The sequence below is a fragment of the Sarcophilus harrisii genome, chromosome 3 (assembly GCF_902635505.1).
Source record: "Sarcophilus harrisii chromosome 3, mSarHar1.11, whole genome shotgun sequence".
Lineage (NCBI taxonomy): Eukaryota > Metazoa > Chordata > Mammalia > Dasyuromorphia > Dasyuridae > Sarcophilus > Sarcophilus harrisii.
In genome coordinates, this window is record NC_045428.1 from 413,609,470 (window position 1) to 413,625,331 (window position 15,862).

The 15,862-nt window shown below is 31.8% G+C and overlaps 1 protein-coding gene across 6 annotated transcripts in view; it reads right to left on the minus strand.

Moving 5' to 3' along the window:
* Window positions 1-15,862, minus strand: part of SLC4A10 (solute carrier family 4 member 10) — a 361,700-nt gene that overhangs the window by 84,194 nt on the left and 261,644 nt on the right. For 3 of the 6 annotated variants that reach the window (XM_031960579.1, XM_023499231.2, XM_031960580.1), the window contains exons 7-10: window positions 14,379-14,470; window positions 12,622-12,711; window positions 4,500-4,657; window positions 393-480 (exon numbers count right to left, since the gene is read on the minus strand). In XM_031960579.1, the coding sequence (XP_031816439.1) occupies window positions 393-480; window positions 4,500-4,657; window positions 12,622-12,711; window positions 14,379-14,470 (428 nt within the window). The remainder of the gene's footprint in view (window positions 1-392; window positions 481-4,499; window positions 4,658-12,621; window positions 12,712-14,378; window positions 14,471-15,862) is intronic. The other 3 variants (XM_023499232.2, XM_031960581.1, XM_003763896.2) reach the window with 3 other exon arrangements.

The window sequence follows — 15,862 nt, forward strand, 5'->3', positions numbered from 1 at the left end:
GCTGTGACTTTTTTGGGTGCTACATGGCTTATACAATTAAGCTATCGTTGTTTTTAACACTATGTTGATAATGTCATGTAACTTGAAGATTATTATTATAATTAACAAAGTTATTATTCTTGATATATGTGATTTAAAAGATTTGATGTATCCCTTGATATAAATTTCATAATTTTCATAGGGAGATAACACTTTATTCTTGGGAAATTTTATGGAAGATCAGTGGAAAAATATAACTTGATATATGAAAATCTGATAGCTTCCCAGATTTACAAGAACACATCTATTCCAAAGTGAGGGATGTGAGGAAAGTACGTGTTGGGGGTATATGTTGTGACACAGTGTAAGTAAACAAAAAGAACAAAAATTACCCAATTGGGGTGAATACATACCTCATCTGTCATTAAGGTTGCAATTGATCTGCCAATCTCATGGTACTGTTGACCCTTTCCCAGTGGCCCCAGAAGGATAAACAAAAATCTGCAAATAACACAGGAAAAAATGTCACCAGAAAAAATTCTGTTTCATGCATTCTAGAATCATATATCATTAAATGCATAAGTGATAAAAGGGCTACCAATATGGATCACTCATTTTCATACAATTTAAAGTTCAAATGAGAAATTTTGCTTATTTTCATTGTTCTGGTGAGTCTTTAATGGAAAGAGAGGACAGGAGAGAAAGGAATAATATAAAATGGATCATTATGATTTGTGTTCTACCCTGGTCTTTCTTTTTAAATTTTTATTTTTTTAGAATTTATGTGTTTTTAATATACATTGCTTTATGAATCATGTTGGGAGAGGAAAAATCAGAGCAAAAGGGGAAAACCACGGGAGAGGAAAAAACCTCAAAGACAGAAGTGAACTTAGCATGTGTTGATTTACATTCAATCTCCATAGTTCTTTTTCTGGATGCAGATGGCATTTTCTGTCCAAAGTCTATTGGGATTGCTTTGAACCACTGAGAAAAACCAAGAGTTTCATAGTTGATCATCGAACATTCTTGCTGTTATTGTGTATGATGTATTCCTAATTCTGCTTGTTTTACTTAGCATCAGTTTATGTAAATCTTTACAGGCCTTTCTAAAATCAGCTTGTTCATCATTTTTTTTAATAGGACAATAATATTCCATTATCTTTACATGCCACAACTTATTAAGCCATTCCCCAATCGATACCATGGCCTTTCTGATGTCAATGGTTTGTTTTTTCTTTTTCTCTTAGAAGATTGATTTTTGAGTCATCTTGTGGAACATACATAATTCACATCAGGGACCTTGGGACCACGAGATACTCCAGAACTACTACTGTGTAAAAAGGCAAGAGAGTAAGAGTGAACCTTTGTGAAAGAAAGGAATGAAATGACTTTTATACAAAATAGAATGGACAGTCATGGGAAAAAGGGAGGGGTCCTGGAAGAGTATTGAAGTTTATGAGAAGAAAGAAGTCTATGTTTCAAAAATAGAGAGGCCCATGTAAAATGTATACATTTAGTAGCAAAATTGTACTGAGAAGATACTAGGGAATTCTGGATAGGAAAAAAAAGTCAGAGCTCTTGATCTAAAAATATTACCCTTGCTAAGTTAGAGGGGGTTAAGGGAAGAAGGGAACTAACCCATATTTTGACCCTTTTCATACTTTATTAAAAGTCTAATCTTTTCTATTCTGGTTAGTTCTTTTCACTAATTTAGTTTTATTGAATTCAAGTAGAGTTTTCAATTAGCTCTTTATATACTCTATTCCATATTGCCCTCCACTTAAGAAAAGGATACAGAATCATCCTATCTCTCATAAGGTAAATATTTAATACTTCAAATGAAGTTGTCAATACCATTCTTGATCTTGCTATCTTATCCTATTTAAGATTATTTAAGGTTGAAAACTGGTAGCTTTTTAACTTGAATTAAAATAGTTTTCATAACTCTCTGTATTATTATATAAGAAGAAAATTTAGAAGCTATTTATACTATATGTATTATATAGTCTGAAGTTGTAGAATCATAACTCTCAAGGTGAAAGAGACCTGAGAGGCTATCCTGTAGAATCTCATTTTATAAATGAAGAAGTTCACATTGGAGGAGGTTGTACATCTTGTCTTACCCAAAGTCACAGGTAAATGTGAAGAGATGGATTTGAATCCAGGATATTGGATTTCAGATCCAGAGTTCTGTTCACTATGTTCTATCTGCTTTTCTCCCTTAATTTTTCTTTTTTCTCTTCTTTTTTTTCTAGTGGTTACTGGATTTTAAGTAAATTTAAGTGCAGAAGTACTTATTATAGACTTAAAAAACCCAACAAAAACCTGGAGCAATTTTTTGTAGTAATTTTTGTATGTGCACTTTATCCATAAGAATTCTTCTGAGAAATTTACTAACCTATGCACTTTATGATATTTTTCAGTTTCACATTCCACAAGTTATTTATTTATATAGTTCTTTTTTATTTATTTTTATATAGTTCTAAAAACTATTTCCTGACATTTTTAACTTACAATGCCTTTATTTTCAAAGTGTGTCCTTTTGCCCTACCAAGAAAAAGATAATTAGGAATCCCGAATGGCTTTCTTTGTACCATTCATTATCTCTACACCTCTAACAAATTTGCTATTATTTTCCACCTTGCCTAACTAAGTAGTACAGTCTTTTTTCCCTTCTCTTCTTAATGTGGAAAACTACATTGCTTTCTACATATTTTTGCTGTCTGTTTGAAGAGAGTTCACAAACCTAAGATATTTTTCAAAGTGAGGTTATAAATGTATGCTGGTGTATATTATGACTTTTAAATTTCTCTCTAAATTTTATTTCCTTCTGACATTCATCTTATCCCTATCTCTAAACAAGTAACATTAATACAGAGCCCATCAGAATTTTTCTATGTGCCCAACTAAATACTACTCTCATTCCAATGTCATTCAATCTAACTCATGCAAAGGGAATTTGGGGTCTTGAATCTGAATCCTAGATGACAATTTGGTTAATCTTAAATAACTACCTGTCTCTGAACAAGTTATGCTTGGTAGTATTTATATGTAAACATTAGACCTGATAAAACATTTTAAATTCCAGTTTGATTTGGTCAACCTGCCCTAGTCATAAACTAAAGTAATCAATCAGAACTCCCCCTTCACCCCACTGAGTTTTAAACAATATCAATACACATATTTCCTTAAAATTTCATGATAAACTGACGAGCTCTGCTCTGTGAGACCAGCAGAGAAATGAGCCAAGAAAAAATTAAGCCCTTTCAATTCCCTTCCAAAGTTTAGAGAGCTCTCTTTTCTTTACCCTCTCCAGTCTTTGAAGAATGGTCTTAGCTCCTAATTAGAGGTTGCTGCTACCAGTAGTGTATATCCTGAGGATGCTCAAAACGTAGCCCTTTGATAGAAGGTCTTTCATTTTTTCCTGATACAGTGACTTAATATTCAATATTCATACAGAAGTGTGGCCTTTTGTTATCTGGAGAAGGAATAAACTGCTAACACACCATCAGAAAGGGTATTTGATTATTACTTATCCTGAGGCAATGGGATTCTGGCCATTCAAACTATAGATGTAATTCTGAGTAGAGAGGAGAATTGTTGTTGTTGTTTGTTCTTCGTTCTCAAAGAAGACCATGATATCAGGGAGGTGATGCTATGACATGCAAGTGATAGCATTAGAGTTGGGAGTTGAAGTGGACAGAAGTAACATTGTACCAAGAGCAGAGTTGAAATGCTGAAAACAGATTTTTCTTTCCTATATCATAAATCTCTTTATGGAAGAAAACTTTCCATTCTTAAGTTTCAGTCCATGTCACTCAAAGTTCCCAATCATGCTCCAACTGTACAAAATCAATACAAAATCAGTTGAACCACAACTTCTGCTTCTGGAGCAATTATATTGATTTGTATTGACCTAACTTTGATCTCTTCATTTCATCTCTTCATTTGTGCCTAGGAATGAACCACGTTGTTCATATCATTCCTCAAGGGGTATTTTAATGGTATTTGTACTGTGACACATATATTGGAGTTCTAACCATGGTAGATCCACCTTCCCAAGTTAAGGAAAATTGCTAAATCCATATGAAGAGATGTCTCTTTGTTATACAATTTGATCTATAAGGTGAAATAAAAAATGTTCCTTATACAAGAGTAAATAAAGGATTTTGGCAGTTTGTTGTAATGGGAGCACCTAAAAATTCAACCATTTAGGTATGTACCTAAATGGACATGTACTATATTTGGCAGTTCATGGAAGAAGGGTCTATGTGAATGAAAAGGATATTCAAGAGATTTCAAGTGAATGTTGAGTGTGAGAGAATCATTGAAATATTCAAACATCTTGCTTTCCTTATTCTTAGACAAAAAAGGGGGAAAGAAACAATAGTTATTTTTTAAATGAACTTATCTACTGGTTTCCAAAAGGATACCATTAAGATAAAGTTCTATTACACTCATTTATTTCTCTCTTAACAAACAGATGAAGAAAATAATAATAACTTTTTGAGAAATTTTACCTGGTTGGAATTGGCACCTCAGCCAGTCCTGTAAGCAATACTGCTGGGGACAATCTAACAAATGCAACTACAGTTCGGTCCAAGAATTCTAGTTCACCCACTAAGATGTTTGAAGCTTCTGCCCCAGGAGGAATCTTTTTCATGAAATGTAGATCAACCTGATAGTACCAAAATTTAAAATATGATTAATTTTTTAGAAAAAGGAATATGTATGATAAGTCATGTGTACTATATAGCACAGTGTTCCTTGAACATTTCAGGTCCTCAATTAATGTTTTTAAAACTAAAAATAATTTTCCTCTTTTATGATAAAGTGCTTTAAAAAAGCAAGCATAGTATAAAATGGGGTCCTTAGGATTAAATCCTTTAGATTTTCTATTAGTTATAAAAAAAATAGAATCTTCTTTTCATTTTCAATTACTTCACCGTCTCTGGAATTGTTTGAATGTTTAATTAAGTATTCCCCTCACATTTTCTGACAATAACTCATCTGGTCCTTGGCTTTGGACTTAAATATGCTCTCACTCTCTTACTTTTTGGTGGTCATTTAACATCATAATATAATATAACACAGAACATATTATATGTTTCCAAAAAATATTTTCATCTAACACATGCCAATTGCAAACAATACTAAGGATGGCAGTATGTATTTTCGTTCTTTGCAGGTGAGAAACGAAAGTTGAAAAAATCAAGTAGTACACAGGCTCTGAGGAGGTATTATTTTTTGTGTGTGTCATTCTTGTCAACAATAATGGACTGAGACAACTTCTCTTTATTCATTAATTTTTAAAACATTTATTGAGGACCTACCACGTGCAAGGAATATTTCCTAATTGAAAGGCTTAGAAATGGTATAAGAAAAATAAACAAATAAAAGTTTTCAAATTTAGAGCTGAAGTTACAGCTGAAATACTGATATGAGCGTCCATGGGTGAAATGAATGACCACAGACTGCAATCAACAATTAACAAAAGAAATGCTTGATAAGAGGGAAAGATGGTAAATATCTATAAGAACTACTGACTCATATGCTCAAGGTCTGAGGGGGATCCAGAAAATGAGACTAAAATCAATTTAATAAAATCCACTGTATCTTTCTTTCTGGTCTCCTTTGCTTAGATTTTCATGAATATCTGTGCTTCTGGGGGGAAACTATGGGTGTATGTGTTATAGAATATATTCTCTTAGCTTACAGAAGAAAGGGAAGGAAAGGAAGAACATTAATCAATACAACTGATATCAGTGCAGAATTTTCAGGTAATAAAGACCATTTTGTGAGAAGGATCATTTGGGAGTAATCTTTTCAAGGTTAAAGTGGAACATTCTTAAAGTTTTAGGCTGAATACCTTGTAAAGCACTTGTCTCCAGAACAGTTGACCTAAATGTGCTATTTTCTGTAATCAGGTTTTCCTCTAGGTGTTTCTATGCTCAATTTCTATGCAAATCTTAAGGTTTGGACAAGGATGCCCATAATGTTGTATTTTTGACTTTATAAAATTCAATGAGTGAGGTTTATATTTAATAAAAATTTTGAAAATATCCATATTATTTATTTTTGAAATTAAGAATAATTAAGAGAGAACCCAAATTTATTTTCAAAATTTCAAAAATTTTAAGAAGAAAATTATTGGTAAAAAAGAAAGACTAGAATAGCATAGATTCCCCCAAAGAATAATTATAATGCCAATAAACACATATTTTTAAAAGAAAAGGTGAACTCATAATAGCAAATGCAAAAAAATCCAGTTATTTAAAAATACAGTAATTTGAATTATCAATATGACCAGAATTATTATTCAAATATCAATTATTGTCTGAAAAATAGTTGTAGATGTCAGAAGTCTTTCTGAGGAAAAAAAAATAAAAACTAAATTATATTTCATTTGATGTAATGAACAATTATGTAGTGTTAACATGCCAGAACACAATTATTAAATGACAAACCTTAATAATTTAGAATAATTGTACAATTGGTTGCCAAAAGTACAGTATGGGCATAAAGAAGTAACTTCAGTGAAAATCTTAATTTTCATCTATGAAAATTCTATTTAGTATTCATTTGAATTTCTAAAAGAAAATAAAAGTCAAAATATTAAATATTTAAATACCAAAAATAACTACCCGACATTATATAAAAGAAGAGTTTTCTAGTTATTTAACAGAGGACTAAATGGGCATGTAAATTAGTTTCTATTTATACAGAAACATAAGTGAAGCCTTTACACACTCCCCTTAAAGTTATCAATTAAAAAACATCGAAAGCATAATTTCACAGAGTAATCTGTCATCAAATATGGCTTTCAGGTGCCTTATAAAAAGCTCATATTTGAAAGAGGAATGTGTCAGGTTAAAGAGAAAATTCTTATGGCCTCTCAGGAAAATTTAATTCTTAAAAATCTTTAAGAAGAAAAAGGTTGATAGCAGGTAAAAGAAAATCAGAACCACTGAGGAGTCTTCACAGATCCTCCAGATCTATCTGTTCATTATTTATAAGTACACTGAATTAAGAAATATAAAATATGTTCAAGAATTGTATATTATAAACAGCTACTAAATAAACTCACGTAAGACAACTAAAATGAAACCAATTTCTATTTCAAAAGATTGTTTTATTTGAGGAATTCAGAATTTGTCAAATTATTATTTTTTGGCTAATCTTTATCAAATGTAAGTGTTCTCTCTTAAGTGAAAGTGATATGGTCAGGTAGGAATATTTGAAAAACAAAGCTAAAGGATGCACACAGATTGGCAAAGGGTCACCCTGTGGTCTGAGAGGATAAATGTATCCAATCCAGTTAAATAAAAAACCTAAATTGTCCTTTTTTGATATTTCAGGACTATGGAATAAAGAAAGGATACCAAGACTTTCAACAAAGGAAATACATAATTTATTTTAATTAAAGATTGCTCTGCAAGATGAATACCAAAATTAAAACTAGATCACAAAGTATGAATAATGAATCTCCCTGAAATGATGACATATTTGTGGTATTCAAAGTTGTTAGCCCTTTGTTCTTGAAGAGGACCATAATATTATTGAGGTGATGCCATGGCATGCAAGTGGATTGGATTTAAGTGAGGGAGGGCTGTGCAAGGTCATTTGCCTCACTTTCCCCTGTAGAGTCATCTGGGTCCAAGATATAGATCAGGATCACTGGAGATGGTCCTGGATGAAATAGGAGACCTTAATTTTTTTAAGTTAAGGTCTTCAACAGGTTTGTTAAATATGGTTATTGGTTCCAGCTCAGTGGCAATATGAAGTACAAATTCAAATAATATGACCATTTCAGAGTATTTATTATTCACACTAATAGGGATCTGGGGCAGCTAAGTGGCACAGTGGATAAAGAAAAGTGGAGTTAAGAAGAGTCATCTTCTTTTGGTCAAAAGTAGCCTTAGATACTAGCTGTATGATCATGGGCAAATCATTTAATCCTGTTTCCCTCAGTTTCCTCATCTATAAAATGAATTGAAGGAGAAAATGGTCAACCACTGTATTATCTTTACCAAACTTTAACTGGCATCATGGAGTCACACATGACTGAAAAATGAAAACTTGCTCTAGTTTTACTGAGCAAGTTTTATAATGTGAAAATTGACAAGAGAGTTGTTTTCATGGGTCACTGTATACAAGTAGATTGAAATACATTACCAAGGACATATGGGATTGTAAAAGGAAGGAAGCTAGTCATATGGTATGAGAGATGTATAAAATAAGCACCATATTGATATTACTGAAATATTAAAAGAAAAACAGGTAGGCCTTTAACAGATTGGGCAGATCCTCTTTAGTATTTACAGAAGAATTACACAAGATGTTAGGGCATGAAAAGATTGTGATTTTCACTGTTAGAGGGAGTTCCCACATAGATCAGATAATAGAGCCAAACAAATGTTCAGGTAAGTATGTAATTTATATATGTGTGACAACACAGTTACTTTATTAGTGGTTTAAGGACATATACAGTAAATTTAACAAATTTTTTTTTCCATTTTACTTCAGTATTTATCTTTACTATGTGTACTACTAGTAAGAAAATTACAAATTATCATTTGTAGATTGTCAAATTTTGTAATAATAGAGACCTCCTATATCTATACTATTGGTTTGAATCTTTTTATCAACAATTTCAATAAACAGTCTTAGAAAGGGAGCTATTATTCTTCCCCCTCTCGCAAAACACAAAGACATGGAGAATGTACACAGTGAAAAGAGAAATGCAATGCCTCTCTGCCCAGCCAGATCCCTACAGAAAAAGTCTGTGAAAGAGCTCATCACAAGTTCCTATAGTGATCTAGGAAAGGTCACCAGCAACAGAAAGAATAGAAGAAAGATTTTTCCACAGTATTATAAAGCAATTAGTAGCAGAACTGAGCAAAGCTAAGGACTTGTTGAAACTTAGGCATGAAGGATAACCTTATTTTTATTCCTTTATTCTCTTTTGTTTGAGTTTGTGTGTTTCCCTAGGCTGGTTCTTAAGGGATTAAAATTCCAGAGGAGTCATTTTTTTTTTAAATGAAAATAGAAAACTCTGGAAAAGAGACTATATAGTGGCTTAGGTTATTCAAAACACAATTGGAATCTATTTTTAAAAATGAAAATGGAACCTCAGACTACCTGGATAAGAGTTTGTCTGATGATTTTTTCCTTTATACTTAGAAGCAGTTCTTGTCACTTTGTCTCTAGAGATCACTTAGCTAAATACAATAGAATAAGGGGACACCAAGAAGGAATAAAATGCACTGAGTTTGGATTCAGGAGATTTGGGGTCATACTCCACTTTAAATACTAGCTGGACAATCTTGTTTAAGTTACTCCCTTATCTGAGCTCAAGTTTCTTCATATAATACTTCAAATAACATTACAGAGATAGGGAAGGAAAATGTTTTATAATCTTCAAAGTGCATATATAAATGTGAAATTATTATTTACATATAGTATTTAGTTCCTTAAAAATTCAGTCCTGGTACAATATCTTAGGGGAAGTCCTTCCTTTAAACCCCTACTTCTTAGTGTTTTCCCCTACAAGTTAACTTATATTTTTATATTTTGATGTCATATTCCTTCTGGAAAATGTATTCTTCTACAAAGTAGAGACTGTTGGATTATTTTCTCTTTCTCTTATTTTTGTGTCTTCAGTATATACTAAATAGATCTTTATTGAATTGAATAGAACTGAATGGTACAGGAGATCATTACATACTTCAACAACAATACTATATGATGACCAATTCTGATGGACCTGGTCATCTTCAGCAATGAGATGAACCAAATCAATTCCAATGGAGCAGTAATGAACTGAACCAGCTACACCCAGCGAAAGAACTCTGGGAGATGACTAAGAACCATTACATAGAATTCCCAATGCCTATATTTTTGCCCACCTGCATTTTTGATTTCTTTCACAGGCTAATTGTACAATATTTCAGAGTCCGATTCTTTTTGTACAACAAAATAATGGTTTGGTCATGTATACTTATTTTTTATTTAATTTATACTTTAACATATTTAACATGTGTTGGTCATCCTGCCATCTGGGGAGGGGGTGAGGGGAAGGAGGAGAAAAATTGGAACGAAAGGTTTGGCAATTATCAGTGTTGTAAAATTACCCATGCATACAATTTGTAAATAAAAAGCTATTAAAAAAAAAGAACTGAATGGTCCATGTACTGATTCCTATTTTAATTCTTAAAGGCACATATTAAAAATACATATGTCTATCATTTCCTTCTACATTTCTGAAGGTGTTTTTGGATTATAAAAATGAGTCAATTATGTCTATACTTCCTGGAAAAGCATATGATAATCTGTTTTGAACTGAATTTGGTTTAAGAAAGTGTTCTTAAATTAATTCTGTGACTGCCTAGTGTCACAGCTAAAGCCTAAAATAATCTTGAGAATTTAGTGTTGAGTTGTATCCTGGAGGTTATTCTAGAATGGTCCAAAAGCAGGTATAGCCCTGAAAATATCTAATTAATTGCTAGCATCTGATCTAGAAATGTCCTTGACAAAGATAGGCTTTTTTTTTTCTTTTGGGTCCCCTCTCAATCAAGGTTTACATTCATTCTCCTAGACCCTAAAGAACATGGAAAATTTGCTACAGATATTTTGCTACAGTTTGGGACCAGAGATGATAAGAATGTCCCATTAGTTTGGGAAAGATTTCATCTGGGCCAGGGCTGTGTCATTTTGCATACTGATCATGGAAGTGGGTTAATAGTAAAACTAAAAGAGTACAGGGATACTAGTCGACATAATTGACCTCATTCTTTTGAGAGTACACTCTGTACTTTGGTATGGTAGAGAAAATGTTTAGAAAATTGGAAGGAAAAGTTCTAAATCCTTCGTGTTCATTTCAGAGGGCGTAGGGAAAAGTGAAATGTTTTTTTTTTAAACTTTTTATGAAAATAATATACATTATATTAAAAAGGACTCCAACCAGAAACTCAAGGGGTCTGTATGGGTTCTACTCTCAGCTCTGTCATTAATTTGCTTTACAGCTCTTAGCAAGTCACTTCACTCTTTGGGCTTCAGTTTCCTCCCCTGTAAAATGAGGATGAAATACTAGATGATATTTGTTTTCCACTTTTAATATTAGGTCATTTAAAAATCATTTTACCTAATTAGATACTTTAATGCAGACTGATGATATCCTGTGTGCCTGTAGAAACCCAATATTTACAGCCATTGGAGGTTACTACAAAGGAGAAAAAAAAAACTAATGGTGTTTGAAAAATATGGAAATTTTATTCACTAAGTGTTGATTTTGAGGAAAAAAAGAAATTCAATATTTTTAACATGTATTTTAAAAGATCACATTTATATGGACAGGTAAGATTCTGTTTTCTACCATATTGTAAATTACACAAATGATATTGTTCTCATTTGCAATGCCAAAAATCATATAAATAAGCAATATGGGCAGGTAATATGAGAAGTTTTGGAATTTAGTTTGTTTTTTATAAGATTTGAAAGAGAAACTATAGTTTTCATAAATTTTGGAGCTACAAATACAAGCTCTATGAAGCAATTCCATACTAATATACAATGAACTAAAATATTAAGAATTTCCAAGTAAATTGATAACATTATTGAGAAATTATCAGAATTTTTAATAATCTGAACAAGACTGAATTTTTATAAAGAGCCAAAGAAACTAGAAATAAATCACATTGTAATGGGTGGTAGGCATTTTTGAAGTGGCATATAACTGTTGCCTTTGCTTTCTTCTATTTTTTCTGGTTGAAAAACAAAAAAGCATTTTTAATATTTTTGAGGTTCTTTCTTTATATAGATGTAAATAAGGTAGAATCTCATAGAAGTTTTAATCCAAAATCTTTTCAGTAGGACAGAAAAACAAGAGGCTTAGATCTGCAACTTGGTTGACATGTATATAGAATATTTAAAAAAATAATTATTTAACTTAGACTTTAACTACTTAAATCATACTTTTTAAAAATGGGAAAGATCATTGAAAAAAGTGGATTTTCTAAGAAATATCAATATAAATACATATATATGGAAAAGGTTAATGGAAAGTAGGTCTGCTTTTTATGTTTATCTAACGACAACTTCTTAACAATACATAGGGTTACAAAGGTGATATAAATCTTTCTAATTTGCTACCTATAGTTTTTTTTCAACATGAAAGTTTTTTTTTTTCCAAATAAGGACATGATAGATTTTTTTAAAGAAAAAAAAGATACACAAAGACAAAGACATAGGGTTACAAAGGTAAAATATAATTTTAAGTGATTTCTTGGGAAGGCAGAGCAATTTGGTTTATTGTATTCTGCACTAGTTTTGAAAAAAAAAAAATAAATGTGACCTTGATACACTGTGAAAGTCTTTATAAAGTAAAGCAGTTAGTGCCACTATTCTCATACACTATTGTTTCAGGTACCAGGAATGTTATTTGAATTCTGGGTATGCTTGTTTGAGACAGTAATTCTATTCCAGCTGTCAGATGAATGAAGATGCAAAATGTCTTAAAAACAGCTTAAAAAAAAGTTGATGGATGGAATAAATTTATACTAGCCTAACTTTAGAACCATGTGTCTCCATATGGTGAAATATGCTTTTAACTACTGTAGAAATGGATCCAGAGTACACCCTCACCTCTCTCTCTTGCTGATGTGGAGGTCCTTTTTCAAGCTTTTGTTTCATCCCACATGGACTATTATGCCCTTTTTGCTGGCCTCCCAGTCCCTGCATACACAATTAGCAGACTTCAGCTGGTGTAATATGCTGTTGTGGATACTCAGCCAGGAAACAGAAGGAACATATATGCTTGGAACTAGACCTGGATCAGTTAGGCTGGTTAGCAGACAGATTCCAGATTCCATAAAGCAGCTCAGGATTAGTCTTGTTAAAAACTTGAGTTAAATGAGTTCCCTTACCTCATCCCTTTCCCCTACCCTTCCCCCATTTCTTTTTTCAATTTCAAGTTCATTTTTCTGATTAACAAGCATTTATTTTCCATCTCTCCCATCTCCCCTTACCCACCAGGGGAAAACCCCCCCAACAAAACTCTTGTAACAAAAGTACATAGTCAAACTAAACTAAACAGATTTTCATATTAGCTGTGTCCAAAACTGAGAGGTCCATCACCTCTTTGCCAGGAGAGGAGTAACATTTTTCCTCTTATGTTTTCTGGAATCATAGTTTCCATTTCCACTCTGATTGCATGTTTTATTACATATTAGTTAAGGTAACTGTTATTTCAACGTCTTGGACCTATGATTTTGTAAATTATTTTATTAAGATAATCAAGGGTATATTCATTTTTTTCATTTATCAGGCATGGTTGAAACTACTTTTGTTTCATGTTCATTGATCAGTCAGAGACTGGCACGTAGGCTTGCCTATAGGAAAAATAGTCCATGTACTCACTTCTTTTTGATTGATATATTATTTATCTAACAGAGATCATTTCAAGTACAGGATATAATGTGTGCCTTCAATTGAAATCTGTGCTTTGATTTTGTGAACCAGTTTTATTTTCTGTGATTTAATTCAAAATACATTTCAATTTATGTTCAGATGTAGTAAGCCATGCTTGACATGTTAAAATATGCCTCTGTGTAAGCAATGATGCATTTCTTTTTCTTTCTTTATCTCTTTCTTTCTTTCCAATGTGTGAGGAAAAATACTTAAAAGACATTGTAAGAAGAGCCATGCAAATATATGTGCACAAATGTATGTACACATATACACATAAGAAGTGGATAAATTTTGGTGTTTTGTTCAAGTCTCTGATTTCATTGGTGCAGAGAACAATTGAGGAAGTTCCCTTTGATAGTGCAGATAGTTATATGTTCTTCTATTTCAAGTCTTAGTTGAGGGCACTGAAAAATTAAGTTAATTGGCCACCTAGCTATTATGTGGCAAAGGCAAGTTTTGAAAGCAGAACTACTCATCCACTATGCACCATTGCAGGCATATATGTGTACAACATGAGTACATATGCATACACATGTAAATGTAAATGTATCTATATTTATATAGATATATAAAAGGTAGTACTACCCTATGGGGAAAGGATCTAGTTAATCTTCAAACTCTCTTAGATTAAAAAATGTATTATTTTACTTGAAAGAGATACTTGCTCAATAGCTGAAACCTGATGCATAAATGTGTATATTTATGGTATTTATGCTATGGTATTAGCAAAACCTTATATTATGAACAAAATGCTACTATTATCTGCAGTTAGACATAGATTTTGGCTGAGAAATGAAATACTGTTAATTAAAAACAACACTTATACTAACAAAAAATATTTGGAATATGGCTTGGTAACTTTCAGAGGAAAACAAATTTGTTTATATATGACCCCCAAATAAAAATGAAAACAAAACCAATAACTTATTTACCTTACTAAAATCGACAGTGCTGTTTTCTCTGCTCACATCATTTTTATTTTCAATGCTGGCTGGTGTAGACTGGGGAGAAGCAACTTGAGCTGCTAAAACAAAAAGATTATCATTACAAAATTCAAGCAATTACTACTTACATAATTGTAGAACTATTAAGAGAAGTTCAAATTACAGATAACTATATTACTTATGTTTCCTACTGAATTTATGAAACATGTGAGCATGAAAGATCATTATAGGTATAACTATATTAACAGGCACATTCTCAGACAAAAAGTTGCATATAGAAATGGGAGAACTCAGATAAGATAATAGAAACCTATTCTCAAAGTAAAAATCTAAATCAAGGTAATATGAAAAAAATTGATATCCTACTTCCAAATTGTATTTAAAGGTCTCTATGTTGAGTTCAAATTACAGTATATTCTACAGGACAGTACCTAAAAACAAATGTTAAAAAATCTAGCCATTTAAAAATTTCTAAAAGAAGAAACCAACTCTAGGTAGGTTAAGAAAAGGATAGGACTGATAATATTTAAGGGAAATTTTTTGAAAACATTATAACACATTTTCTACTCCTGTGAAACTCCTGTGATATAGTGATCAATAAATTCTTGAATTGCATTGGCATTTCACCAACCCTCGTAAGGCATAATACTGATAATTTCTTATTAGAGCTGGATTTGGGGTAAAGCGTAGGCTCATATCAAGTTTTTGATGACCAGAAAAGATTCATGAAAAATTCTTTGTAATCATACTTGGAACTTGTGGTGAGCAAGCTAATTTAATAAAGTTGGTCTTTTCCCTTTCTAATTACATTCATATCCTTCATCACAAGGTGAGTATGACCTAGGATCCTATCTTTTCTATTTAAGTCTTAAGAGCATAAAAGTCTGAAGCTCATTGTTTGGGAAGTATCTCTCTCTTTTTTCCTATATTCAAAGTCCTTAAATGTGAGAATTGTACTTAAAACAAACAAACAAACAAACCATTTATGTTATGAAGCCTGCTTCATTTTTCATGGTCCATAGTAAGTGCTACCTCCATGAAATTATTTCTAAGTACTCAAATCTGTATTAGTTTGAATTTCTCAGGATTATTGTGCTTATCTAGTCTCAGATATCACTATCTTTCTATTGTCTACTAACCTATACTTATTGTAAGAAACCTGAAAAACTCCATTTGAATAACATTGTTAGCAAGAAGCATAATCGTTTTGCCTTTTACATAGTTAACTGTATCAAATAGTATTATTCATTTTTTAGGTCAGACACATAATTTCTGAAAATTAAAATTACTTACAAAAACAGAGCTTAAACATTCCTTTAATTTCACTGAACAAAGTGAAAAAATAGAGCTTTTTAAAGATTAAAGCTAAAAACAATTTTATTTAGGGTGACACAAGTTATTCCAGAATAAAGGGAAGAAGTTCTAATTTTTCATTTGTTTCAAAGAAGAATCTGGAACTTTTCCAAAATGTC